Here is a 27,423-nt window from a genome sequence, read left to right as displayed (position 1 = left end):
AATGTTCTCATAATGAACTAAATGCTACTTTAATTAGGTAACCTCCACTAGAAGAGGCTAGGAGCGGGTAAAAGAGGAGGGCTGTCTGCCGTGTAAGGAGCCTTTTCATAACCTGCGCATAGATTGTGAGGTTCAAGGACTGAAAAGTCACATGCCAATCCATTTAGACCAATCAGCTGCCTCGCTGAGTGAGGATACCTGAATGGTAATAGTTGCAGTGGAAGTTTGGAAGGTAACATATTTAAGGTTCGTCGTGTGAGAGGATTTCAGCAGGATACAAAGGACATCTTTCATTCAAGCGTAAGGCTGAGACTCTGGGAGTTGGGTTGGGGGTTGAATGTCGTCTGAATGTTATTGTGTGGCAGTCTTGACCTGAGCAGAAGAGGCTGGGTCTGCCTGAGAGGCTGACAGCTGTTTGGGGAGGTGACCGCCCATCCCCCGCATCTCAACTCCAAAACTCCACTCTCCTAGGATTAAGACCATCCTTTGTGGAGGGTTGCAGACAGAAACATTTAACCCTGGAATGGTCTGTTCCAGAATCAAAAGGGTTTGTTGGAACATGGCTCCTACAGACTCCTACACCATTTCTGAGACGTCTTCAGTTTATCTCTTCACTGGTGTCCAGTGATCAAACTCTCACTAGATAGTGAACCGTCCCATGTCAGGGGTCAAAGGCTAAGGGCACCTGTTGACACCTGCACCGCCTCAGAGCAACAGGGCCATAGCACTGTCAGCTAACTCAGACAACTCAGCTAACTCAGCATGTTTCTGTCAGAACAAATAGGCAGGGTTTTGATTTCACTGGTTGACCAGATCTCCACCCCTGTTCAGATTGTGTTCCCCGTGTGTGTGTGTGGTCTGCTAAGCTCTTTTGTGTCTCTGACTCTTCCTGTGTCTCTGTCTGAAGTGGAGAAAACAGCACAGCACAGAGCCTGCAAGAGGACATTTGTGGATGACCTACGCCCCGATCCTCAAGGAGCATTTTAAGTTTAAGGTTTTAAGGTTTAAGTCCTTCTCTGCCCTCCTGACCACCACACCCACCCAGGAGGCCCAGCTCGCCCTCTTTCTCACCTTGACAGGCCTTGTCATCGGGGCCCAGTCGACTGCCCTCGGGGCACTTGCAGTAGAAGCTTCCAATGGTGTTGCAGCAATGTCCCTCACAGCCGCCGTTAGCTGTCGAGCACTCGTTGACATCTGGGGAAGGAAGGAAAGCCAGAACCTCAGTTTTTATAGCCTACAAACTGCAATGTAAGCAAAACTGAACCCAAATCCATTGTAAACTGTGGCGCTTTGGAGCTTCTCCCTTCTTTGGTTGAATCATTCCCCTCTGTTTCGTAAGACGTTTTTCTCTCTCAACCATAAAGGAAGTCTCTCCAACCTTTCAGTATGTTCATTTTCTCTCCCTGACTTTGTAGATGTCCCAGCGGTCCAACAAAGGGCCATCTTTAAGACAGACCCAGCTTTAAGACAGACCCTGCCTTAAGACAGACCCTGCCTTAAGACAGACCCAGCTTTAAGACAGAATCAGCTTTAAGACAGACCCAGCGTTAAGACAGACCCTGCCTTAAGACAGACCCAGCTTTAAAACAAACCCAGCTTTAAAACAAACCCAGCTTTAAGACAGACCCTGCCTTAAGACAGACCCAGCTTTAAAACAAGCCCAGCTTTAAGACAGACCCAGCTTTAAGACAAACCCTGCCTTAAGACAGACCCAGCTTTAAAACAAACCCAGCTTTAAGACAGACCCAGCTTTAAGACAGACCCAGCTTTAAGACAGACCCAGCTTTAAGACAGACCCCGCTTTAAGACAGACCCAGTAGTGCTTTGATGACTCTGTTTCTAGAGAGAAAAACTAAACCATGTCCTAACTTCAGTCCTGTTGTTCATCTGCTGGGGCCAATGTAGCTGGAAGCAAGGCATAAGGAACAGGGAAAGCTAGCTACATAATATAGCTTACATATGCAATACACATTGATGAGGAAGAGCCCGGCAAACTCTTGTTTTGAGGTTCAGAGTCAGTGTAAAACAGGTTCAAGCTAAAGGGTAAAGCCAAAGCACACTCTTTTCATCACTCCACAGACAGATGCTTGGCCTTAAATTGCAGTCATTACTTTGCATGTGAATGTAAACAGGTACTCCCAATTAAATGACGATGCTGACAGAGTCAGTCGGGCATGAGAACTGTTTTCATTCTCTTCACATTTTCTCTCTTTCTTTTTTCTCTCCTCTGAAATGGTTTCCAGCTTGTTGCTGCCTGGTTGTTGACCCCTTGTTCTCTTCCATTAATACTACAGGTTCTGTGGTGCTGGTATCATGACTCCGATCAGCTCCTTTTTACAGTGATCTTGTGGAATGTCTTCAAAGGAGATATCATTCGACACAATATACTGCTAATACAATCAAGCTGTGTCATTCAAACACACTCAACATGTGTGAGAGTTTCTCATTCAGATATTTGAGCTTGCTCCATTTCAAACCCACATGTGCAGAGTAATGTTAAATGTTCGCACAATGTCATAGTTTGTTTCTTTACTTGCATATGGAGTAGCATTCAAGCTTTCTAGCTGAGTCAGTACATCTGTTGTTAGATGGTTCTGAGTTCCATCATGGCTCACTGTGGGGACAGACAAGAGGTCCTTGACTAGAGTTCATTTGTCCTCTGTGTGCTGATCAAACGCTGTGTGGTTCGAAGTCCCTGTAGTTGAGATGTATTGGGACAACAGCTTATTGTCAGTCAGTACAGGAATGTGTGGACAGAGGTGTGAGAATTCTCTAATGCCTGTCAAGGCAATCTCAGCCCCCCACACAAACACAAACACACACACACACAAACACACACACACACACACACACACACACACACGCTGGCCAATCCTCCATCCTGACAGCCTCCTATGACAAGTGTTCCTCTGGTGGGTCATATCTTATGGTGGAGGAAGACATTTGACATTCTGTCCCTGTCTGTTTGCTAATGATTTACTGTGAGCCCGTGGCTATAAATAAACTAATGGTGCCATTGCCCATTAAATTACCAAACATTTCACAAGCAGAGTTCCCCAAAACTTGAGAGATAGAGAGAGAGAGGCAGAGAGGCAGAGAGAGAGAGAGAGAGAGAGGCAGAGAGGCAGAGAGAGAGAGAGAGAGAGAGGCAGAGAGAGCAGAATTAGGCCGATACCCACTAATTATCAAAATCCAGAAAAGAGCCGTTAAATTCTACAACCACCTAAAAGGAAGCGATTCCAAAACCTTCCATAACAAAGCCATCACCTACAGAGAGATGAACCTGGAGAAGAGTCCCCTAAGCAAGCTGGTCCTGGGGCTCTGTTCACAAACACAAACACACCCCACAGAGCCCCAGGACAACAGCACAATTAGACCCAACCAAGTCATGAGAAAACAAAAAGATAATTACTTGACACATTGGAAAGAATTAACAAAAAAACAGAGCAAACTAGAATGCTATTTGGCCTTAAACAGAGAGTACACAGTGGCAGAACACCTGACCACTGTGACTGACCCAAACTTAAGGAAAGCTTTGACTATGTACAGACTCTGAGCATAGCCTTGCTATTGAGAAAGGCCGCTGTAGGCTGACATGGCTCTCAAGAGAAGACAGGCTATGTGCTCACTGCCCACAAAATGAGGTGGAAACTGAGCTGCACTTCCTAACCTCCTGCCCAATGTATGACCATATTAGAGAGACATATTTCCCTCAGATTACACAGATCCACAAAGAATTCGAAAACAAATCCAATTTTGATAAACTCCCATATCTACTGGGTAAAATACCACAGTGTGCCATCACAGCAGCAAGATGTGTGACCTGTTGCCACAAGAAAAGGGCAACCAGTGAAGAACAAACACCATTATAAATACAACCCATATTTATGCTTATTTATTTTCCCTTGTGTACTTGGTACTTTAATAATTTGTACATTGTTACAACACTGTATATATATATATATATATATATATATATATATATATACAGTGCCTTGCGAAAGTATTCGGCCCCCTTGAACTTTGCGACCTTTTGCCACATTTCAGGCTTCAAACATAAAGATATAAAACTGTATTTTTTTGTGAAGAATCAACAACAAGTGGGACACAATCATGAAGTGGAACGACATTTATTGGATATTTCAAACTTTTTTAACAAATCAAAAACTGAAAAATTGGGCGTGCAAAATTATTCAGCCCCCTTAAGTTAATACTTTGTAGCGCCACCTTTTGCTGCGATTACAGCTGTAAGTCGCTTGGGGTATGTCTCTATCAGTTTTGCACATCGAGAGACTGAATTTTTTTCCCATTCCTCCTTGCAAAACAGCTCGAGCTCAGTGAGGTTGGATGGAGAGCATTTGTGAACAGCAGTTTTCAGTTCTTTCCACAGATTCTCGTTTGGATTCAGGTCTGGACTTTGACTTGGCCATTCTAACACCTGGATATGTTTATTTTTTAACCATTCCATTGTAGATTTTGCTTTATGTTTTGGATCATTGTCTTGTTGGAAGACAAATCTCCGTCCCAGTCTCAGGTCTTTTGCAGACTCCATCAGGTTTTCTTCCAGAATGGTCCTGTATTTGGATCCATCCATCTTCCCATCAATGTTAACCATCTTCCCTGTCCCTGCTGAAGAAAAGCAGGCCCAAACCATGATGCTGCCACCACCATGTTTGACAGTGGGGATGGTGTGTTCAGAGTGATGAGCTGTGTTGCTTTTATGCCAAACATAACGTTTTGCATTGTTGCCAAAAAGTTCAATTTTGGTTTCATCTGACCAGAGCACCTTCTTCCACATGTTTGGTGTGTCTCCCAGGTGGCTTGTGGCAAACTTTAAACAACACTTTTTATGGATATCTTTAAGAAATGGCTTTCTTCTTGCCACTCTTCCATAAAGGCCAGATTTGTGCAATATACGACTGATTGTTTTCCTATGGACAGAGTCTCCCACCTCAGCTGTAGATCTCTGCAGTTCATCCAGAGTGATCATGGGCCTCTTGGCTGCATCTCTGATCAGTCTTCTCCTTGTATGAGCTGAAAGTTTAGAGGGACGGCCAGGTCTTGGTAGATTTGCAGTGGTCTGATACTCCTTCCATTTCAATATTATCGCTTGCACAGTGCTCCTTGGGATGTTTAAAGCTTGGGAAATATTTTTGTATCCAAATCCGGCTTTAAACTTCTTCACAACAGTATCTCGGACCTGCCTGGTGTGTTCCTTGTTCTTCATGATGCTCTCTGCGCGGACCTCTGAGACTATCACAGTGCAGGTGCATTTATACGGAGACTTGATTACACACAGGTGGATTGTATTTATCATCATTAGTCATTTAGGTCAACATTGGATCATTCAGAGATCCTCACTGAACTTCTGGAGAGAGTTTGCTGCACTGAAAGTAAAGGGGCTGAATAATTTTGCACGCCCAATTTTTCAGTTTTTGATTTGTTAAAAAAGTTTGAAATATCCAATAAATGTCGTTCCACTTCATGATTGTGTCCCACTTGTTGATTCTTCACAAAAAAATACAGTTTTATATCTTTATGTTTGAAGCCTGAAATGTGGCAAAAGGTCGCAAAGTTCAAGGGGGCCGAATACTTTCGCAAGGCACTGTGTATATATATATATATATATATATATATATATATATATATATATATATATATATATATATATAATATGACATTTGTAATGTCTTTATTGTTTTGAAACTTCTGTTTGTGTAATGTTTACTGTTCATTTTTTTTTTGTTTATTTCACTTTTGTATATTATCTATCTCACTTGCTTTGGCAACGTTAACACATGTTTCCAATGCCCCTTGAATTGAATTGAATTGAGAGAGAGAGAGAGAGGCAGAGAGAGAGAGAGAGAGAGAGAGGGGGGCAGAGAGAGAGAGAGAGGCAGAGAGAGAGCAAGAGAGAGAGAGAGAGAGGCAGAGAGAGAGAGAGAGAGGCAGAGAGAGAGAGAAAGAGAGAGGCAGAGAGAGAGAGGCAGAGAGAGAGAGAAGCAGAGAGAGGCAGAGAGAGAGAGAGCGAGGCAGAGAGAGAGAGGCAGATAGAGGCAGAGAGAGAGAGAGAGAGCGAGCGAGGCAGATAGAGAGAGAGAGAGAGGCAGGCAGAGAGGCAGAGAGAGGCAGATAGAGAGAGAGAGAGAGAGAGCAATAGAGGCAGAGAGAGAAGGGGGATAAGAAGTGGAGTCAGCTCTGTGAGTTAGCAGTCTTTTACAACCATTTGGCTCTTTTTTGTTTGTGTAGATTGAGACCACATGACGAATCAGGGTCTCCCCATAGCAAAACTGTGTATGTTGGAGCCCAGATAATCACTGAGCGCAGTCTTAACTCCCTAACCACATTGCTGCCCGTGGCTCTTCTCGTTCCTATCCGAGGGAAGCAGGAAGCACACCACATTATTACCTTAACCGTACAATAATTATGGTCATTAATGTTTGTTTAGGCCTTGCAGCTGAGATGTTGACAATAAGGAAGTCTCCTTTTAATCCCCTTTTGAACTTCTAAAGCTTATGCAAAGGGAAATCTAAAGAACGCACCTCAAAGGAGAAGAGTAATACAACAGAGAGCACTGAAAGACACGCAGATGCTTTGGCAATAAAAGATAAGCAGGCTGAGAGCTTGCTGATCTGCTCCTGTTGAAGTGCTCAGTGAGCTTTCACACACGCATGCATGTTCACACACACACACACACACACACACACACACACACACACACACACACACACACACACACACACACACACACACACACACACACACTGTCCATGAGCCTCTGTGGCCTAGCGCGGAGGGAAGACATCCATCCAACAAGAGAAACTGTACAGGAATTCCAAACAGACATCAGAATGGCAGTTCCTTCAACTCCGACAGAACAACACACACACACACACGCACACACACACACACACACACACACACACACACACACACACACACACACACACACACACACACACACACACACACACACACACACACACACACACACACTGGCCATGTCATTATCATTGCAAATATTATAGGCATACAAAAACACACAGCCCAGCCAACTGTAATCAGTAGAAACACTATCTATCAGACAGTAAATTATGTTTTATGTCTCTACGAAGTGTTGTTGGTCATGTCAGAGTTTGGTAGCTGGCCATGTCATTATCATTGCGCAAATATTATAGGCTGCCATACAAAAAACACATAGCAGCCCAGCCGTTAACTGTAATCAGTAGCAGGCAAGAACAGCAGACCGACTGTAGCTAGACATAGACAGAAAGAGACAGATTTTAGCTAGACATAGACAGACAGAGACAAACAGACTGTAGCTAGACATAGACAGACAGAGACAAACAGACTGTAGCTAGACATAGACAGACAGACTGTAGCTAGACATAGACAGACAGACTGTAGCTAGACATAGACAGACAGAGACAAACAGACTGTAGCTAGACATAGACAGACAGACTGACAGACAGACAGCTAGACATAGACAGACAGAGACAAACAGACTGTAGCTAGACATACAGACAGACAGACTGTAGCTAGATATAGACAGACAGACAGACAGACAGACTGTAGCTAGACATAGACAGACAGACAGACAGACAGACAGACAGACAGACAGACAGACAGACAGACAGACAGACAGACAGACAGACAGACTGTAGCTACAGACAGACACAGACAGACAGACAGACAGACAGACAGACAGACAGACAGACAGACAGACAGACAGACAGACAGACAGACAGACAGACAGACAGACAGACAGACTGTAGACAGACAGACAGACAGACAGACAGACAGACAGACAGACAGACAGACAGACAGACAGACAGACAGACAGACAGACAGAGACAGACAGACAGACAGACAGACAGACAGACAGACAGACAGACAGACAGACAGACAGACAGACAGACAGACAGACAGACAGACAGACAGACAGACAGACAGACAGACAGACAGACTGTAGACAGACAGACAGACAGACAGACAGACAGACAGACAGACAGACAGACAGACAGACAGACAGACAGACAGACAGACAGACAGACAGACAGACAGACAGACAGACAGACAGACAGACAGACAGACAGACAGACAGACAGACAGACAGACAGACAGACAGACAGACAGACAGACAGACAGACAGACAGACAGACAGACAGACAGACAGACAGACAGAGACAGACAGACAGACAGACAGACAGACAGACAGACAGACAGACAGACAGACAGACAGACAGACAGACAGACAGACAGACAGACAGAGACAGATAATGGACGTGAGTCACCGCTACAGACAGACACAGACAGACAGACAGACAGACAGACAGACAGACAGACAGACAGACAGACAGACAGACAGACAGACAGACAGACAGACAGACAGACAGACAGACAGACAGATAATGGACGTGAGTCACCGCTACAGACAGACACAGACAGACAGACAGACAGACAGACACAGACAGACAGACAGACAGACAGACAGACAGACAGACAGACAGACAGACAGACAGACAGACAGACAGACAGACAGACAGACAGACAGACAGAGACAGATAATGGACGTGAGTCACCGCTACAGACAGACACAGACAGACAGACAGACAGACAGACAGACAGACAGACAGACAGACAGACAGACAGACAGACAGACAGAGACAGACAGACAGACAGACAGACAGACAGACAGACAGACAGACAGACAGACAGACAGACAGACAGACAGACAGACAGACAGAGACAGATAATGGACGTGAGTCACCGCTGAGTCACCGCTACAGACAGACAGACAGACACAGACAGAGACACAGACAGACAGACAGACAGACAGACAGACAGACAGACAGACACAGACAGACAGACAGACAGACAGACAGACAGACAGACAGACAGACAGACAGACAGACAGACAGACAGACAGACAGACAGACAGACAGACAGACAGACAGACAGACAGACAGACAGACAGACAGAGACAGATAATGGACGTGAGTCACCACTACAGACAGATGGGGAGGACAGGAAAGAAGAAGAAATAAGACAGTGAGAGAAATAGAGGGAGGGAGACATATGGATGGACAGAAAACAGCCGTGAGAGAGATGGGGGCAGAGGGAAAGAAGGTCCAAAATATGTTTTTGGACTGACCCAGCAGAGACCATATGTAGCAATACCTTATGGGTTGAGAGTTCCCTTACTGCAAAGAATTAAGGACTGATGTGCTCAACTCTGAATTCCCAGTCTCTTTGGCTGCAAGGTTAGAAGTTCATAATATAGCCTAAAACTAACTTAAACTGATTAAGGCTGTTGCTAAAACAAGTCTGTTCATCTCGGCTCCTAAAAATGAATGAAATCGTTTATGCCTTTTCCCAAAGAGTGTGGTTAGCCATGTGAGACTCATCAGGACTATTTTCCAATGCTGAGATTAGGTTTTCCCTGAGCCTCACCTGAGAAACATTGCTTACAAACACGTAATGGATGAGAGGTGCAGGAAGTGTTTGACTGGGTTGTACTGACTATGACTGGAATGTTGTTTCCCTGTTGGTGGATTGATCTCTATTCTCAAGTCATTTGATCAATGCTTTCACTTGCATTTGTTGACATGCAAATAAACATTGACTCCATTGAGAATAAATATTTGTGCCATGCAAATGACATGGCCAGCTACCAAACTGTGTTTATGATGGTACGGGTAGGTAACAACACATCTGCCACGCTGATCCTCAACAAAGGGGCCCCTCAGGGGTGCGTGTTCAGTTCCCTCTTGTACTCCCTGTTCACCCATGACTGCACGGTCAGGCACGACTCCAACACCATCATTAAGTACACTGCTGCTACTCTCTGTTTGTTATCCATGCATAGTCACTTTAACTCTACCTACATGTATGTATTACCTCAATTACCTCGACTAACCAGTGCCCTCACACATTGACTCTGTACCAGAACCCGCAGTATATAGCCTCCACATTGACTCTGTACCAGAACCCCCTGTATATAGCCTCCACATTGACTCTGTACCAGAACCCCTTGTATATAGCCTCCACATTGACTCTGTACCAGAACCCCCTGTATATAGCCTCCACATTGACTCTGTACCAGAACCCCTGTATATAGCCTCCACATTGACTCTGTACCAGAACCCCTGTATATAGCCTCCACATTGACTCTGTACCAGAACCCCTGTATATAGCCTCCACATTGACTCTGTACCAGAACCCCTTGTATATAGCCTCCACATTGACTCTGTACCAGAACCCCCTGTATATAGCCTCCACATTGACTCTGTACCAGAACCCCTTGTATATAGCCTCCACATTGACTCTGTACCAGAACCCCCTGTATATAGCCTCACTATTGCTATTGTTTGTTATATTTCAACTTTAATTCATAAAAATAAAAAAAATCTAACTGCATTGTTGGTTAAGTAAGCATTTCACTGTAAGGTCTACACCTGTTGCAGTCGACTCATGTCCAAAAACACATTTTGATTTGTTGTGTTTTTGGTGTAACATGATACTCCTGATACTCCTGGGTTGGGAAACCCAGCTCTATTGCATAACACAAAAATAATACCCAACAGCTCTTGGTTTAAAATGTGTATGTCCGCACGGCCTCAGAAACCAAGGATGGGTCGCCATATTGTCATTCCAGGCCAGAACCATACTTGGTTTCTAAGGACAAGCAGGGTCACCTGGGAGAGAGAGAACGGAAATAAAAGGTACCCTTGTTACCTCCTACTTCAACCCAGCCCTACACCACCTCACCAGCACCAGATCGACCCCTAGCCTCTACCCCCTTGGCAGCAGATCCGAGAGGATTGGATTGGTGTATCCAAGAGGTAAGAGGAAAGGTGGAGCTATTCCTTCAAACTAGCCGATCTATTCAGATATACAGTACTTGAATTGTCAAGGGATAGGGGTGGCTAGTGGTTGATTTGGAGCTCAACGTTTGAGAGTGAAAGTAGTAGTACGAGGACCTCCCACCCCAACACTGCCCTACACACCACCTCAACACACACTACCTCAACACACACTGCTCAACCCAACATTGGTTCAGCACATTCTTCCTCAGCAAGCGTCATGTAAGGAGCCCTGCCACCCAGTGCCCCGCCCAGCTACCCTGCTCTTTTCATTAACTCATTGGGAGGTCACATCAGCCCCTGACCCTGTGACCCCATCCTCCAGAGATGCCCACTTTGTTCCCATTGGGACTGCAGACCCTGATGAGCTCTCAATAACAGGTCCCCATCATTAATCATTATTCTCAAAGAGCCAGGAGCAGGAATAATCTAGTTGGCAGATGTCGTGCACGCTCAATTAGCATGTGCTGCTGCTGGGGGAGAGGACCTTAGGAGTGGCGATAGGCAAGAATTCAGGAAGTTATCCATTGTCTGAAGCAGGAAGAGGTTACTAGTAATAGCAGAGATGGAAGAGGACACCCCATTCACTGTTTTTTTCTAGTTCAATAAAAGTCAATGAACTAAGTAGACCAGACCCAGCTGCTATTGTTGTATTTGTGTCTATGCGAGACACACCCAGTTAAGTAGACTGGAACTGACTATTTTCTTTCATTGGTAAACTGAGTGAACTATCTTCATTTAATGAGTGAATTCTATTCATTTATCTACCATCTTTGGTAAAAGCCAGCAGACATGTGTTGATGGACTATATGCACTGACCCTTTTGACTCATCACATACTATTATCTATCCTCTTGCCTAGTCACTTTATCCCTACCTTTATGTACATATCTACTTCAATTGCCTCATACCCCTGCACATCGCCTCGGTACTGGTACCCTGTGTATGTAGCTAAGTTATCATTACTCATTGACTGGTGTAACCGATGTGAAATGGCTAGCTAGTTAGTGGTGGTGCGCGCTAACAGCGTTTCAATCGGTGACGTCACTTGCTCTGAGACCTTGAAGTAGTTGTTCCCCTTGCTCTGCAAGGGCCGCGGCTTTTGTGGTGCGATGTGTAACGATGCTCCGTGGGTGTCAGTTGTCAATGTGTGCAGAGGGTCCCTGGGTCAAGCCCAGGGAGGGGCGAGGAGAGGGACGGAAGCTATACGGTTATACTGGTACCCTGTGTATATAGCTAAGTTATCGTTACTCATTGACTCAGTACTGGTACCCTGTGTATATAGCTAAGTTATCGTTACTCATTGACTCAGTACTGGTACCCTGTGTATATAGCTAAGTTATCATTACTCATTGACTCAGTACTGGTACCCTGTGAATATAGCTAAGTTACCATTACTCATTGACTCAGTACTGGTACCCTGTGTATATAGCTAGGTTATCGTTACTCATTGTATATTATATTGTGTGTTATATTTCTGGTTTTCTCTCTGCATTGTTGGGAAGGGCCTGTAAGTAAGCATTTCACTGTCTACACCTGTTGTTTACAAAGCATGTGACAAATAAAATGTGATTTAATTTGATTTAGAGCGTTAGCATTTCCCATGTATGATGATGAGGACACAATAATGACCCAACAATGACCCAAATAATGACCCAAAAATGACCCAACAATGACCCAAATAATGACCCAAAAATGACCCAAATAATGACCCAATAATGACCCAAATAATGACCCAATAATGACCCAAATAATGACCCAATAATGACCCAAATAATGACCCAATAATGACCCAACAATGACCCAAATAATGACCCAACAATGACCCAAATAATGACCCAAATAATGACCCAAATAATGACCCAAATAATGACCCAATAATGACCCAAATAATGACCCAATGATGACCCAAATAATGACCCAACAATGACCCAAATAATGACCCAACAATGACCCACATAAAGACGTTAGCAAGCTGTTGCATATCAACAGCTGCAGTTGACAGTTTCTTGATATTTTCAGCATCTATAGATCAATTTGAAGAATTCAAAGAAGTGTGCAGCCAAAAATGTCTGTAGTCTACTATGTTGCTATTTTAAGTGTGGTGACAAGTGGCTTTTATTTAAGTCTACCTCAGATTTATAGTACAGTAACAATCAGTCTGATTCCTCTGGGCCAGAAAGTGAGTTTTTGAAAGAGTTCAGTAAAACAAGCAGCTGTTAGTTTAAGTCCTATATCAACACATTGGTTAATGTAATCAGTGCTATGTGCCACGAGGCCTCATAATGCATGGTATCCTTTTCAAATAGAGTTGGACTGAATGATACTCAGGTGGGCCAACGCTTAAAAAAGCACCCATATTAAGTGCTAAGAAAAATACATTCCCATTCATACATTTATTATGAATGACTCCATAGAGTACACGTGAAACAATTTTCTTTGAGGCATATTGGAGGCAGTCTATTAGTTTGGGGCTTTGAGGCAGTCTGTTAGTGTGGGGCTTTGAGGCAGTCTATTAGTGTGGAGCTTTGAGGCAGTCTATTAGTGTGGGGCTTTGAGGCAGTCTATTAGTGTGGGGCTGTGAGGCAGTCTATTAGTGTGGGGCTTCTTTGGCAGTCTATTAGTGTGGGGGCTTTGAGGCAGTCTGTTAGTGTGGGGCTTTGAGGCAGTCTGTTAGTCTTTGATCTAGTGTGGGGCTTTGAGGCAGTCTATTAGTGTGGGGCTTTGAGGCAGTCTGTTAGTGTGGGGCGTTGAGGCAGTCTGTTAGTGTGGGGCTTTGAGGCAGTCTATTAGTGTGGGGCTTTGAGGCAGTCTATTATTGTGGGGCTTTGAGGCAGTCTATTAGTGTGGGGCTTTGAGGCAGTCTGTTAGTCTGGGGCTTCTTTGGCAGTCTATTAGTGTGGTGAAGTATTTGGATCTGAACAAGCTGATCCAAAACTACACAAGAGTACAGACGGTAGCTGTTCAGTTAAAATCCCATGATGGGAATGGCTGTATAAGATACTGTTTATGGAAGACGGATGTCAAGGTAAAAGGCGTCAATCAAAGACACAGTGACAAAAAAGTTGAGAATTACAATGATAGCTGAGGATATGGTTAATATTATGAGTGAGGTGTAAGGTGTGAAGTGTTAGTGTATAAGGGCTGAGGTGTTGCGTTATTACATGTATGAGGCAGAGTGGCGTGAGTCAAGTTAATATCCAGTTGGGTTGTTGAACATATTCATGATAAGATGGCCATGCTACAGGTCCTACATCTGGGTTCTACATTTTCAGTCAGTTGATGAGATGACGTAGTCACAGTGGGTGGGCAGAGGAAGCCATAATGCAACAGCAGGCTGCAATGCATCATGGAGCTGGGTGTCACATCAGTACCTGCATCCCCTGACGATGACCATCCAGGCCAGGTAACCACAAGTCGTATGGCATCAGAATGTGGAGGGGTTTTGTTATGGATGCCATGCAGCCTAGGTTGGAGTCAGAGGGAAACATCAAGGCAACATAAAGGCACCATTCCTTTTGGCACTCAGCCCATCAATTCTGCCCAGCCTAATGTGCTACACCTCTGTTAACACTATACAAGTGACACACTCTCCCTCTGAAGCTCCCTTAGACCATGCTGAGGTCATATTGTGTGTGTGTGTGTGTGTGTGTGCGTGCGTGTGTGTGTGTGTGTGTGTGTGTGTGTGTGTGTGTGTGTGTGTGTGTGTGTGTGTGTGTGTGTGTGTGTGTGTGTGTGTGTGTGTGTGTGTGTGTGTGTGTGTGTGTGTGTGTGTTTACATATATACTGTGAAGATAAGTTGGTCTCCATTGAGACAATACAGTACATCCAGGGCCTAGAGGACTAACAGATTTGGATGCTATAACACATACCACACACGCCTTCAGTCCAGCTTGAAATACAACAACATCCCATTTATCATCCTTGACATCCACCAGCCATAAAGCACCCAATGACCCGGTGGGCCTACAATAAACCCACTCTCTGAACCCCTCAACTCTCCTGGGTCTCTTACACCTTCCTCTACGTTAACCTTGGCCTCCCCTCCTAGCTCACTGTCCACCTCCCTGGCCTCCACTGCACTGGGTTGATCCGCAAGATTCTAAAACCCACGGACCGCCAGTTACCCATCCCTGCCCTGGGACATTAATCAGCTGCTAACTGAAGAACTGAAAGACAGACTGACTGACCCACACTGGTTAGGGCCATTGGAGGAGGTAATGGGGTTTCTACAACAGTTCTATATGGAGACAGCTAAAGAAACACACAAGACTGTTTCTAACTACAGTATGAGCCTAGTTGTAGCCACGGTGTCTTCTGACAAGATAACAAAGGTAAATCCACTTGCTGAGGAAACACACACAAGCCATCTCCTCTTTCTCACGTCCCTTAGGATAATGGGTTAAACTAGCCATACCTCAGGGACACCACTATACAATTTGGATACACTTGTGCTTTCACATCGGTGGAACAAATCCATGTATAAATCTGTAATAAATGGAAAGTGTTTCTCCCCTGACAGTTCTCTGACAAATGGTGATTACAGCTTCCCATCAGGTCCTGGAACAGAACAGACAGCCGGTGGAACAACACTCTGGTGTTCCAATGCTCTTACATAGACCACAGGCCCTCCTGCTAACCTCATTAAGTGTTATTGGCATTGCCGGCCCGGTCCTCCCCCTAAATCCTTCCCCCCCTCCACCCAGGAACGTCTCTCTTCCTTCCCCCAGAAGACTGACCTGATTGAAGTGAAAGAGCACCAGATAAATCAGGTACTGTGCTGCTGAATCCTAGCCTGTTAAGTCTCTCTTCACGCAGTGGACCACTGCTGTGCAGCTCTATGGAAACCTGTAGGTCTCAAAACTCGGGAGGACAGAACCGATAGCCATACTTTCATTTATTATTCAACTCCTCTGAATAGCTGGAATTTGAACCTCTGAGAGGAATGAATAGGATTTCAAGCACACTGTATGTCTTGAGTTCCCACATTTCTTTTGTAACAGTTTGCTGGAAAAACATAGTCTGGAGATTAAGGGGGAAATATTGATCAGTTGTCATGGCAATATCTGATTTCTAACACATCCTTTAGATCCAGCTTTTTTTCTAGAGAAAGTAGAAAAAGGAAATACAAAGTGAAATAAGTATTCTCATATGATTTGGACAAGGCGTCGTTATTTCCCCTGAGAACTACTCATCAAAAACAAACACCATTTTTGACGGCTTGTTTGTTCAGTTGTAATGATAAATAATGAAATACACAAGCATAGCAATTCCGATATTTCATAACTCAAATATCCGCTTGGTAAACAACATTTAGAAAGTTTGCATGTAGAAAATACAGTGCATTCAGAACGTATTCAGACCCCTTGACTTTTTCAATATTTTCTTGCGTTACAGCCTTATTCTAAAATGGATTAAATAAATAAAAACCCTCATCAATCTACACACAATCCCTATAATGACAAAGCGAAAACAGGTTTTAGAGATTTTTGCAAATGGAAAAGCACACACCTATAAGGTCATTATATATCATTCTTAAATGGAAGACGTTTGGAACCACCAAGACACTTTCTAAAACTGGCCGCCTAGCCAAACAGAGCAATCGGGGAAGAAGGGCCTTGTTCAGGGAGGTCACCAAGAACCCGATGGTCACTCTGACATAGCTCCAGAGATTCTCTGTGGAGATGGGAGAACCTTCCAGAAGGACAACCATCTCTGCAGCCCTCCACCAATCAGGCCTTTATGGTAGAGTGACAAGACGGAGCACACTCCTCAGTAAAAGGCACATGACAACCGGCTTAGAGTTTGTCAAAACACACTTAAAGGACTCTCAGATGAGAAACAAGATTCTCTGGTCTGATGAAACCAAGATTCAACTCTTTGGCCTGAATGACAAGCGTCACGTCTGGAGGAAACCTGGCACCATCCCTACGGTGAAGCATGGTGGTGGCAGCATCATGCTGTCGAGATGTTTTTAGCGGCAGGGACTGGGAGACTAGTCAGGATCGAGGGAAAGATGAATGGAGCAAAGTACAGAGATCCTTGATGAAAACCTGCTCCAGAGTGCTCAGGACCTCAGACTGGGACGATAGTTCACCTTCCAACAGGACAACGACCCGAAGCACACAGCCAAGACAACGCAGGAGTGGCTTCAGGACAAGTCTCTGAATGTCCTTGAGTGGCCTAGCTAGAGTCCAGACTTGAACCCGATCGAACATCTCTGGAGAGACCTGAAAATAGCTGTGCAGCAACACTCCCCATCCAACCTGACAGAGCTTGAGAGGATCTGCAGAGAAGAATGTAAGAAACTCCCCAAATACAGGTGTGCCAAGCTTGTAGTGTTATACCCAAGAAGACTTGAGGCTGTAATCGCTGCCAAAGGTGCTTCAACAAAGAACTGAGTGAAGGGTCTGAATACTTATGTAAATGTTCAGATATTTATTTTTAAAACATTTGCAAAAATGAATTTTCTGGCAACAACTCTGACGTAAATTCCTGCAGTCAGCATGCCAATTGCACACTTCCTCAAAACGTTAGACATCGGTGGCATTGTGTTGTGTGAGAACTGCATATTTTAAAATGGCCTTTTATTGTCCCCAGCACAAGATCCACCTGTGTAATTATCATGCTGTTTAATCAGCTTCTTGATATGCCACACCTGTCAGATGGATGGATTATCTCGGCAAATGACAAATGCTCACTAACAGGGATTTAAACAAATTTGTGCACAAAATTTGAGAGAAATAAGCTTTTTGTGCATATGGAAAATGTCTGTGATTTTTTATTTCAGCTGATGAAACATGGGACCAACATTTTACATGTTGCATTATATTTTTGTTCAGTGTAGATATTCTAATGTCTATTATCAATATTAATTGTGTTTTTAAAACTATATGAAGCGAGAAAGCCAAATGAATGTCTCGCGGTTGGGATAACTTGAATTAGGGTCCCTCGTGGGGGCGGCCACACATTGCATTACTCAACAATCTCACTGAGCTCCTGAATGGCTGAACGGGCACATCATGTCTTGTTAGGCATGGGCCAATAACCTAATGAACAAGACCATAGGTCAAAGTGCAATGTTAAAATATTCTTGGAGGAGCTGAGGAACTTTCCAAGAGCCTGCCACCAGGGAGAAACGCATTGAGAGCTCCAACAATCAATCCCCAGTTCAGGGGGAGACAGAAGTAAAAGCTTCAGTCAGTAGAAGCGGAGAATGCCATATCAGGAAGTTGTGGTGAATTCTGTTCCGACTGTCGTAACAATTTAATGTTTTCGTCTATCACGAGAGACTAGCAAGGAGGTGATGTCATCAATGAAAATGCACTATTGAAAATGAGAAGACGACGGAATGTGTTGCACTCAATATAGCCTTGAATTATTGGTGCACTTAAATCTGGTGTAGAACATATGGTCACTCATGCAGAATAAATCCATTTTATATGAGCACTCCTCTAGCTGCGCCGTGAAACGAAATAACATTTTGAGTAATAAAAACACATCAAATGGAGGGTGGAGGACACAGCTGTGAAGCGTTGCCTTAAAGGGGCAATATTTACTACTGTTCATGTTTTCCTCATGGTCTGTCAGTGCTGTCAGGGCTGCAGTGGTTTGACTGAAAAACAGATCAAGGATTGTGGCGTTAAAGACGACTGTTCAGCTTGTAAATGTGGCCTGCTTCTCTCTATAGGCATTGTCTCCATAGTCTCTCTCTGTGCTGTAGCGTAGCACATGGATTTAGGACCTAATATAATAAGAATTTTCACAGAGCACATATTTGAATAAGATTTACAGGACGCTGGTCGTGTGCCGGGCTCCTTACTGTGCACATATTTCCCTCCTCCATTTTTATATTTTTATGGAGTTAATAAAACTGTATTTGTTTTCTCTGAGTGCTGGACAAATGAGTTGAAGGATGAAAACTGGGGTCTGGGCTTGCCTTTGTATACATAAGCAACATCACACAACTGTCGCCCCTGGGAGATGAAGCACTCACTCATCAAATAAACTGAAGCATATGCAGCAGATCTATGTGAAGAGTTATGGACCGAAGCTTGACAAACACCAGTAGATCTGCCCAGGCCCGGTCATGATATGAATGATACTAGTGTTCCTACACAGTTGGAGTATTCCCTTGTGTGGGCGGTCGGCAATAATAAAACATGGGATGGTTGAAATGTGCAATCAGAATCCAATCAATAATGACGGACATTGTGATGACAGCCCATCTGTGTGCAGTGTATTTGAAGCAACCTGATCAATCATGTTTGAAGAATGTACCGTATTAATGTTCAAGATTGAACAGCCAAGCATTTTGTTTGTCACGCCTACATATGGAGGTGACCTAACAAGTCTGAACATACAGAGCTTAATGCACTGATGTTTAGCCCACAGATCTGACCATTAAGATACATCTATGCCTATGTTCCAAAAGGCACCCTATTCCTTACGTAGTCACACCATATATATTCTAATATGTGTAAATAAGGTTGGACTCTATGGATCAGGCCTTAACATTAGCATGGAACACCTACAATGGGAACGCCAAGAGCATAACAACTCGAGCTCCCAGTTCTCCCCTTGGCCCCCAGCAGGTTGGCTGTCCATTAAAAAGGAAGCAAACAAACATCTGCTGCCTCTTCAAATGGCCTCTCTAGCTCCAGCTGAGACAACTCTGAACATACAGTACTGTATCTCTTATTTAGATCGGATCAGCCTTCCACTGTGTCTTCCAGTAAGGCAGTTGACCGAGGGGGCTTTGACTCTTCTTCTCACTCCCTAAGAGCCTCTATCCTTCTATCCTCGGCTCTAACACAGGCCCAGTACACCTGGAAAGGCCATTCCGTCCCTACCAATCCACGGCCAAGTCACTGGTAATGTGCTGAGGGCTCAGGAACGGAGAATCGGCTCAAGGTGACGGATGGTTAATGGCTTAGACAGAAAGAACCGGTAGATTTCTTCTGTTTTTGCTACATGTTGTTGATTTATATGCGGCGTATTGGAGGCATGTTTTGGAGATTCTTCTCTCTTATGACTGCATCTCCACATGGTCCTCTTTAGTTTCACTAACACAGGTTGTGAAAGGTAAAGGAAAACGAATAATAGAATGGCACTTTTGTTTGACCATGTTTGAACTACCTGTGTTGTAATTAGACAGAGAATCCATTCATTAAGCCCGTAGGCTGGCACCAGGTGAGGCTAGGACTGGTTTCAATCAGGTCCTCCAGGATAAGAACCATCAACACTCAATTTGATCTGGTGTTCCACCTCTACTGAGGGAAAATCAGCGCAGAGCAGATCGATGGGGATATGGTGAATCTCACAGACGATTACCCAGGATCCTCGCCACTAACATGGTAAACACAACACCTTAATGCACAGAGAGCAACGAGGAATCTTTTTTTTAGCGTTCAGGCGAGTTCATTGCCATATAGCAGCCATTATGGCCCTAATGATGCTAATGCTAAGCACGTAGCGCACTGGACAGTCAGGGTATGCCTGTCAATTCTAGCTAGAGGCTTCTATCTACACTCAGACACATGGTTCCACAGTCCACACACATCCCACATTTACAGCAGAATCACTTGCGGCTCTTACAATGGGAAAAATATCAATAAAAAATGTTGCATTTTATCAGTCATACGATGGAATTATGAGATCTATATCTAAGCAGGGTCAGTTCACTGGAGGGTGGATTTGGGTCTACTGATGCCAGCAGACTTGATCTATCTCTATCAGCTTGGCAGTAAGTGAGATCTTGGCCTGGCCAAGTGACCCAAACCCTCTGTTTCGGCCTGGTCGTCACAAAGCCAACTCTGCACCTGCTTTGCTTTTGAGGAAGAACTGATCTCTTGACTGTTCGTAACCGACAGAAAAATATGTTTTTTGCGTAACAACTAACTCTCAGGCTCCGGTGAAGACATACATGGCAGACTGCAGCACGTATCCAATGAGCAAATGAAAGATTAGCAGCGATGTAGCGGGTTTTCCGCTATTAACGCCAGACCTCAAACATTAGTGACAATGGAGTCTCTCTCCTGGTGCATGATGGTCCTACGGAGGTGTGGGAGAAGGTCACTATCTTGCAGTAGGAAGCTGGCGGCTTCACGCTAGTCAAAGACCTAAGACCTCTACACCTTCCACATCCTGTCGGTCAGAAAAACACTCTTCACCGGCAACATCTGTGACATCGCGTGTGAGGGGAAAGCCTACGGTGTTATTCTAATTTTAACATAGCAGCTTCAATTGAAAAGCCGAGCCACCTTGCCTGCCTTAGGGCCTCCCAGTGGACCAGTGTTTACACTGCTGAGCAAGCCTTCTCTCACAAAAGCAGATATTCATTACAGCAAAAGAAAACTCAGTCCAGACTCAAACTTCTCGTAAAGATTCTTTGGCACCATTGTAACCATTCAATGTTTCTGCTGTTTTAAATATATACGCTTATGAGGATTCTTGTTTATTTGGTAATGTTTAGTGGTTCAATAATCCGGCCCTATTGCTGGCTCCGTCTCTGATGTGTTTGGTAAAGCCTGTCAGGCAGCACCCCCAGAAGTTATACAACTCAGCATCAGGCAATTTGTTCCTACAGAGCTGGAAATAATCTGTGTGCAGTTAGAGTAGGTTGGACAAGTTGGATTACTCCACATTTATTTCTGTCTGCACGTTTCCAAATATAACTGACGGGCTTATCACCATTTCCAAATTCTATTCTGTGCATTACTTGAAAGATGTAGTGGGAAGGCAAGTGCCTTACGATTTCGGGATGTTTCTGACTGACCCCAAGGGGGTCCACCCTGAACACAGAGGGTGGACGTCTGTGTTCAGGAGTTCTGACCAGACCTCAAAGCTGATTTGAACAAGAACACAGGTGTTGCCAGCCAACCCACAGGCCGACCTGTCAGTGGTCATCCAACGGTTCCCGCTAAAGCTCGCTACATAAACACATTTCTGTTCAAGGAATCTGGAAGACATTCTTGAATTGGCCCAGAACAAACAATGAAACCTGTACTCATTACAACCAGATGCAGGGTATTAATCTTGATCCCAAACACAGGCGGGAGAATTAGAATCACTTCAAGCACTTTAATCTGTTAACTAGGTCCTCCAACTTCCATTTAGCAGTCAGACTCAGTCAGATTCAGGAATTTAACCGAGCTAAGACCGGAGGAATTTGGAGCGTAAATGTTGGTTACAGACGAGATTATGTCATCCCTTTGTCAGCTGACAGCGAGCAACTGCAAACCACTTTCCAAGCCCTTTGGGTTTAAAGGCAAATAAGTCTGGTCTTTTGTCTCACAGTCACAAGATCATCAGACCAATAAATGCTCCTGTTACCCAGGAGCCCAAACAAAACACTCCGTTTCCTTCAGAGACTCCTGTGGGAGTGGGACTAACCAGAGAGACACTCCATAGCAGACAAAAGACTCAGAGAAGAGAGACTGTCCAATCAGTCAACCAACACTCCCACACACACCTGCTGAAGTGAAACAAACTCTCTCACAGACAGTCACAGGCTCACTCTCTTTATAGAAATCAGTAGAGGAATCCAGGGGAATCTTCTCATCATGTCCACTCTGGTTTTCCCTCTACTCATAATGCAGGGTTTTCAATCCAAGCTTTACAGCTGTGAGACTAACTATTAGCATGTATGGTTAAATAAGAATGGGTATAAATGGGACTTAGGGCACATTACAAAATGCCCCAAGACTACCTAGATACAGTCCACAAGGTTTCATTTCCTCAAGGTCTGATTAAGATTGGAATGTTCGGGTGCATAGTCTAACCAATACTATCCAGAGCCATATTATACACACTCTCTAGTATACACGGTATGATTCTGTCCAGAGCCATCCAAACATACACACGATCACACATCATCCCAGTCTGAGAAGTGAGGAGAGTCAGGACACCACTAGCAGTTGTCCTCAGTGGTTGCTGATGAACAGCAAGTGTCAGACCCCAGACAGTGCTACTTGACTATGGTCAGGAAGTCTCCACACACACACACACACACACACACACACACACACACGCACAGTCTTGCAGAACTAAACTTGTGGGGACACACAATTCAGTCCCATTCAAAATCCTATTTTCCCCAAATCCTAACCACTAACACTAACCTTAACCCTAACCCGTACCCTAACATGAATTCCTAACCTTAATCCTAACCATAGCTCCTAACCCTAACCCTAAACCTAACCCTAGCTCTTAACCCTAACCCTAAAGCTAACCCTAGCTCCTAACCTTAACCCTAAACCTAATTCTAACCCTAACACTAATTCTAACCTTAACCCTAAACCCCCTAGAAATAACATTTGACCTTGTGGGGACCAACAAAATGTCCCCCGTTGGTTAAAAGAAAAATGGTTTGCTATTCTTGTAGGGACTTCTGGTCCCCACAAGTATAGTTAAACACATCCATACGTCCACACACGCACACACACACACACACACACACACACACTTGTAAACGCACACAAACATGTACAGATGTGGACACACACACACATACACACGCAGACACACACAACCACATGTGCACACATTCACACACAGAGAGAGAAATTAGGGAATCCTGGAAAGTAAAAGTCAATGTAGCAGGATGTTTTCCTCTGAGAGAAATAAACGTGGTTGAGAGGATTAATTTCCTCCAGCTCATAGCCAGAGGAACATTATACAAGCAAGGTACCACAGAAAGAATTCCCTGGGCAATTTAAATGCAGTGAGTCAGCATATTTTTTAAAAGCCATTTATTTCTGTCTGCTAACTAGCATGTCATTAGGAAGAGACTCCAACAGAGAGAGACAAAGAGAGCGAGGGAGGGAGGGAGAACCTCTGGGAAAGGAGGAAGAGTGTCTAACAGTGACCTGTTTCTCTCTGTATAACTGACAGATCTAGGGGACAATTGAGGACATTAGATGAGCAATATCAGTATCTTTACAGTGATAAAAACAGAATCTCAGTCAGCCAGACTAACACCTGGAACCCCAGTCTCTTACTTGAACGTGATAAATGTCATGCTGCGACACCAGAAATGTTTCTGTTTCTAACAGATAAAACTAATCGGATCAAACTCAGATGGGGTGTAGCTATCAGCTGACTTGGAAGGAACATATGTGTGAGAGACATGATTGCAGTCACCCGAGTTAGCATTATTGTCTCAGCCCCTAACCCCTCTCACCCAGACATACACAGAGCTATCCACATACACACTTATCCACACACGCACACATTCACGTAAGCACACGAGCACACACACACACACACACACACATACACACACGACTGTGACTCCTTCTGACTACACTAAATGCCAGACATACTATGACTTCCACAGCTCAATCATTTTGCTGCATAATCCACCAACAGCGAGAGAGCAGCAAATTCCCCAGGCACTATCCATGAAAGCCTTTTCACAAAAACACCCTGAACAAAATCTAAAAACAGATGTGACCTGTCCCTAGCATTTCATCGTCCCTGCTCATTTCCTGTTTCCTTACTTCCTGCAGACCGACATGTCGTTTCACCAAAGCCCGGCAGTTCTAAAGCGTAACGAAGTGAGACAGAGTAGTGTTCACAAGCGCCGTAAACGGAGCCAATAAGACCGGCCTCGGATGTCTCAGACCTATCATGTGTTTAACACGTTGTGGAGAGCACTGAGACCGTGGCGGGAGCATCGGCCCACAACACACAGCATCAACGCTACAAACTGCATGTCACAATCTGAAGGATTACAATTAGAATAGTGCCCTCTGACATCAGTGATTAGAAGCAGGTGGACGATTGGCCCCCACATCGGCGAAGGAGGCGGTGTCGCAGTGTACCCGCCACAGCTTGGCGCTCGTGCCAAAGAGGGCTCCGTTCAAGAAGTCAAACTTATGAGGAGTGTTGAAAAGTAGGAGGAGGAGGGAGCGAATCGGCAGTTTGTACTGAGTCTCCCTAACGTGCTGGCAGGGCCAGGCTTCACTTACAGACTTCTGTCAGTGTGCATTCTCTTTGGGTCCGGGCCTAGAGAGCGTGAGTTGTGGTGAAAACACATAACGCCAGATCCCTGGCCTCTGTAACCCAATAGCCTTTCTCTTTCTTTCCACACTCCCTTACTGTCTGCCTCTTTCTCAGGAGCAAAGCTGATCTCAGTATGAGTAACAGACATTGGTTTTAATGGTCCTTCCACACGCACGGGTGTGCTCACTGTTTCCCGATGTGAAAGAACTCTGTGAACAACACACTTTGCATGTTTGAGGGAATTGGCTTGCTAAATGCTGTGCAGAATCACTTAACTATGAATGTTCTTACATCCAAAATAGCTACTTATGATGAACCTGCACAGAACCTTGCTCAGGCCGATCCTCTTGAATGCATTGATTGTCTGTATGTCTGTCTGTCTGCCTAATGGTTAACGGATATACTTATTCCACATTTTGTCGTGTTATAGCCTGAATTCAAAACATATTTTTCTCTCACCCATCTACCCACAATACACCATAATGACAAAGTCAAAACATGTTTTTAGAAATGTTTGCAAATTTCTTGAAAATTAAATACAGAAATATCTCATTTACATAAATATTCACACCTCTGAGTCAATACATGTTACAGTCACGATTGGCAGTGATTACAGCTGTGAGTCTGTCTGGGTAAGTCCCTAAGAACTTTGCACACCTCGATTGTACAATATTTACCCATTATTCTTTTCAAAATGGTTCAATTGGTCGTTGATCATTGCTAAACCATTTTCATGTCTTGCCATAGATTTTCAAACTCGGCCACTCAGGAACATTCACTGTCTTCTTGTTAAGCAACTCCAGTGTAGATTTGGTCTTGTGTTTTAGGTTATTGTCCTGCTTGAAAGGGGAATTAATCTACCAGTGTCTGGTGGAAAGCAGACTGAAGCAGGTTTTCTTCTAGGATTTTACCTGTGCTTAACTCCATTCCATTTATTTTGTATCCTGAAAACTCCCCAGTCCTTAATGATTACAAGCATACCCATAACATGAGGCAGCCACCACTATGTTTGACACCAGTGACACAAAATCTAAATTTAATCAATTTGAAATTCAATGCTGGAACACAACAAAATGTGAAAAAAAAGTAAAGGGGTATGAATACTTTCTCAAGGCACCGTAATAGACTAAGATCGCCCCGCTACAGATCGGTTCAGACCCAAACATATGGGCCTGAGGAACAGACAGTCAACAGGCGCTGTAGTGTACATACCTATCTGTATCGCTAACTGTTTCTGTTCCACAACATCAACATGAATATACGGACCATAATATACCATTGCGGGTGAGGCCCTTAAGTACATTGGGATGTGGCCCCTAAGGTCCCATAAAGGCTGACTGATTTACAAGTGGCACACAGGCATGAGGTTAGTAATTCATACTTTATATCCAGGGGGTTCCCTGGTGGTTATCTAATGGTTCTCCTGGGGTTCCAGGTGACTCAGGGCTGGGTAAAGCGTGGATAAAGCCAGTCTGAGATCCAGAGAAAGGATCGCGTGCCTCCTTGCTGTGTGATGACGTTATCCAGACGTGTTCTATACAACACAGACCAGGATTAGGGAACATGGAGGAAAGCAAACATCATAAATCTACATTGGAGAGGTTAGCTCTCTCCCCTCTGTCTATCTCTTTCTTCCCCTTTCCCTGTTCCCTCAACCATTGACAAATACAAAATCCACAACAGAATATAAAAGTCTCAACATGATCAAATAATTGTGCCATCTCTCTCATGGTCTGACAATGTGGTCTCTTTAGAATATGGTGGTTAGTACCCCTACACATATCTATCTCTGTCACTCGGTATCCTGCACATTGTAAATATGGTACTGGAACCGACCCTGTAAATAGCTTCTTACTTTCTCCTATTCTTCTTATTTCTTATTTCTTGTGTTTTTGTTGTACCTTATGTTATTTCTTTTGTGCTACATCGATATTGATTACGGCATTGTTGGGTTTGGAGCTTGCAAGGAAGGCAATTCAGTGTACCTGTGCACGTGACATTAAGAGCGTGCAACTTGAAATACTATAGTTATATACAGTAGGTCAACATTCTGACATATTTCTAATGATATGGTCCGAAGTCTACCCTACATTCTGCCACCATCGTGTGCCCCTTCACTCAACACTCCTCTCCATCTCCACCATCCAACAGTTTTTCCGACTAGCGGGGCGTGGCTCTCCCTGAGTGACTACAACTGCTGGGTTCATGGCTCCAGGTAAGTAACAGAGGTCCAGATCTAAATAAACGTCCCATTCACCCACCAAATCTGGTTTGTATTAGTACTGTGGAGTGGCTCCAAGCTCTGACTACAGTGTGTAAAACTTTATGTAAAACGCTTTGAGCACTTGATGGAAAGTGCTATAAATGAAATGAATTATATTATCATTACTAAAAGGTAGACTCAGCGAAATAACATAGATGCAGAAAGTAAACAGCATAGTGGGTCAATTTCTGCAACAACTAAGAGCGTTGAAGCGTGAGGCTCAACTTCTCCACGGTTTTGGGCCCCTGGCTACCACACCGGAACATGCGAAGATACTGTGTGTGACTGT

General features: G+C 44.2%; 1 protein-coding gene across 2 annotated transcripts in view; it reads right to left on the bottom strand.

Annotated features, from left to right (window-relative positions):
• LOC112266917 (multiple epidermal growth factor-like domains protein 6) overlaps positions 1–27,423 on the bottom strand; it is a 101,280-nt gene that overhangs the window by 58,072 nt on the left and 15,785 nt on the right. For both annotated transcript variants that reach the window (XM_042297256.1, XM_042297257.1), the window contains exon 5: positions 1,072–1,194. In XM_042297256.1, coding sequence (XP_042153190.1) covers positions 1,072–1,194 — 123 coding nt within the window. The remainder of the gene's footprint in view (positions 1–1,071; positions 1,195–27,423) is intronic.

This window comes from Oncorhynchus tshawytscha, linkage group LG14, assembly GCF_018296145.1.
Source record: "Oncorhynchus tshawytscha isolate Ot180627B linkage group LG14, Otsh_v2.0, whole genome shotgun sequence".
NCBI lineage: Eukaryota > Metazoa > Chordata > Actinopteri > Salmoniformes > Salmonidae > Oncorhynchus > Oncorhynchus tshawytscha.
Note: the sequence above shows the minus strand (reverse complement) of the source record. Positions and strands in the feature narration are given on the sequence as shown.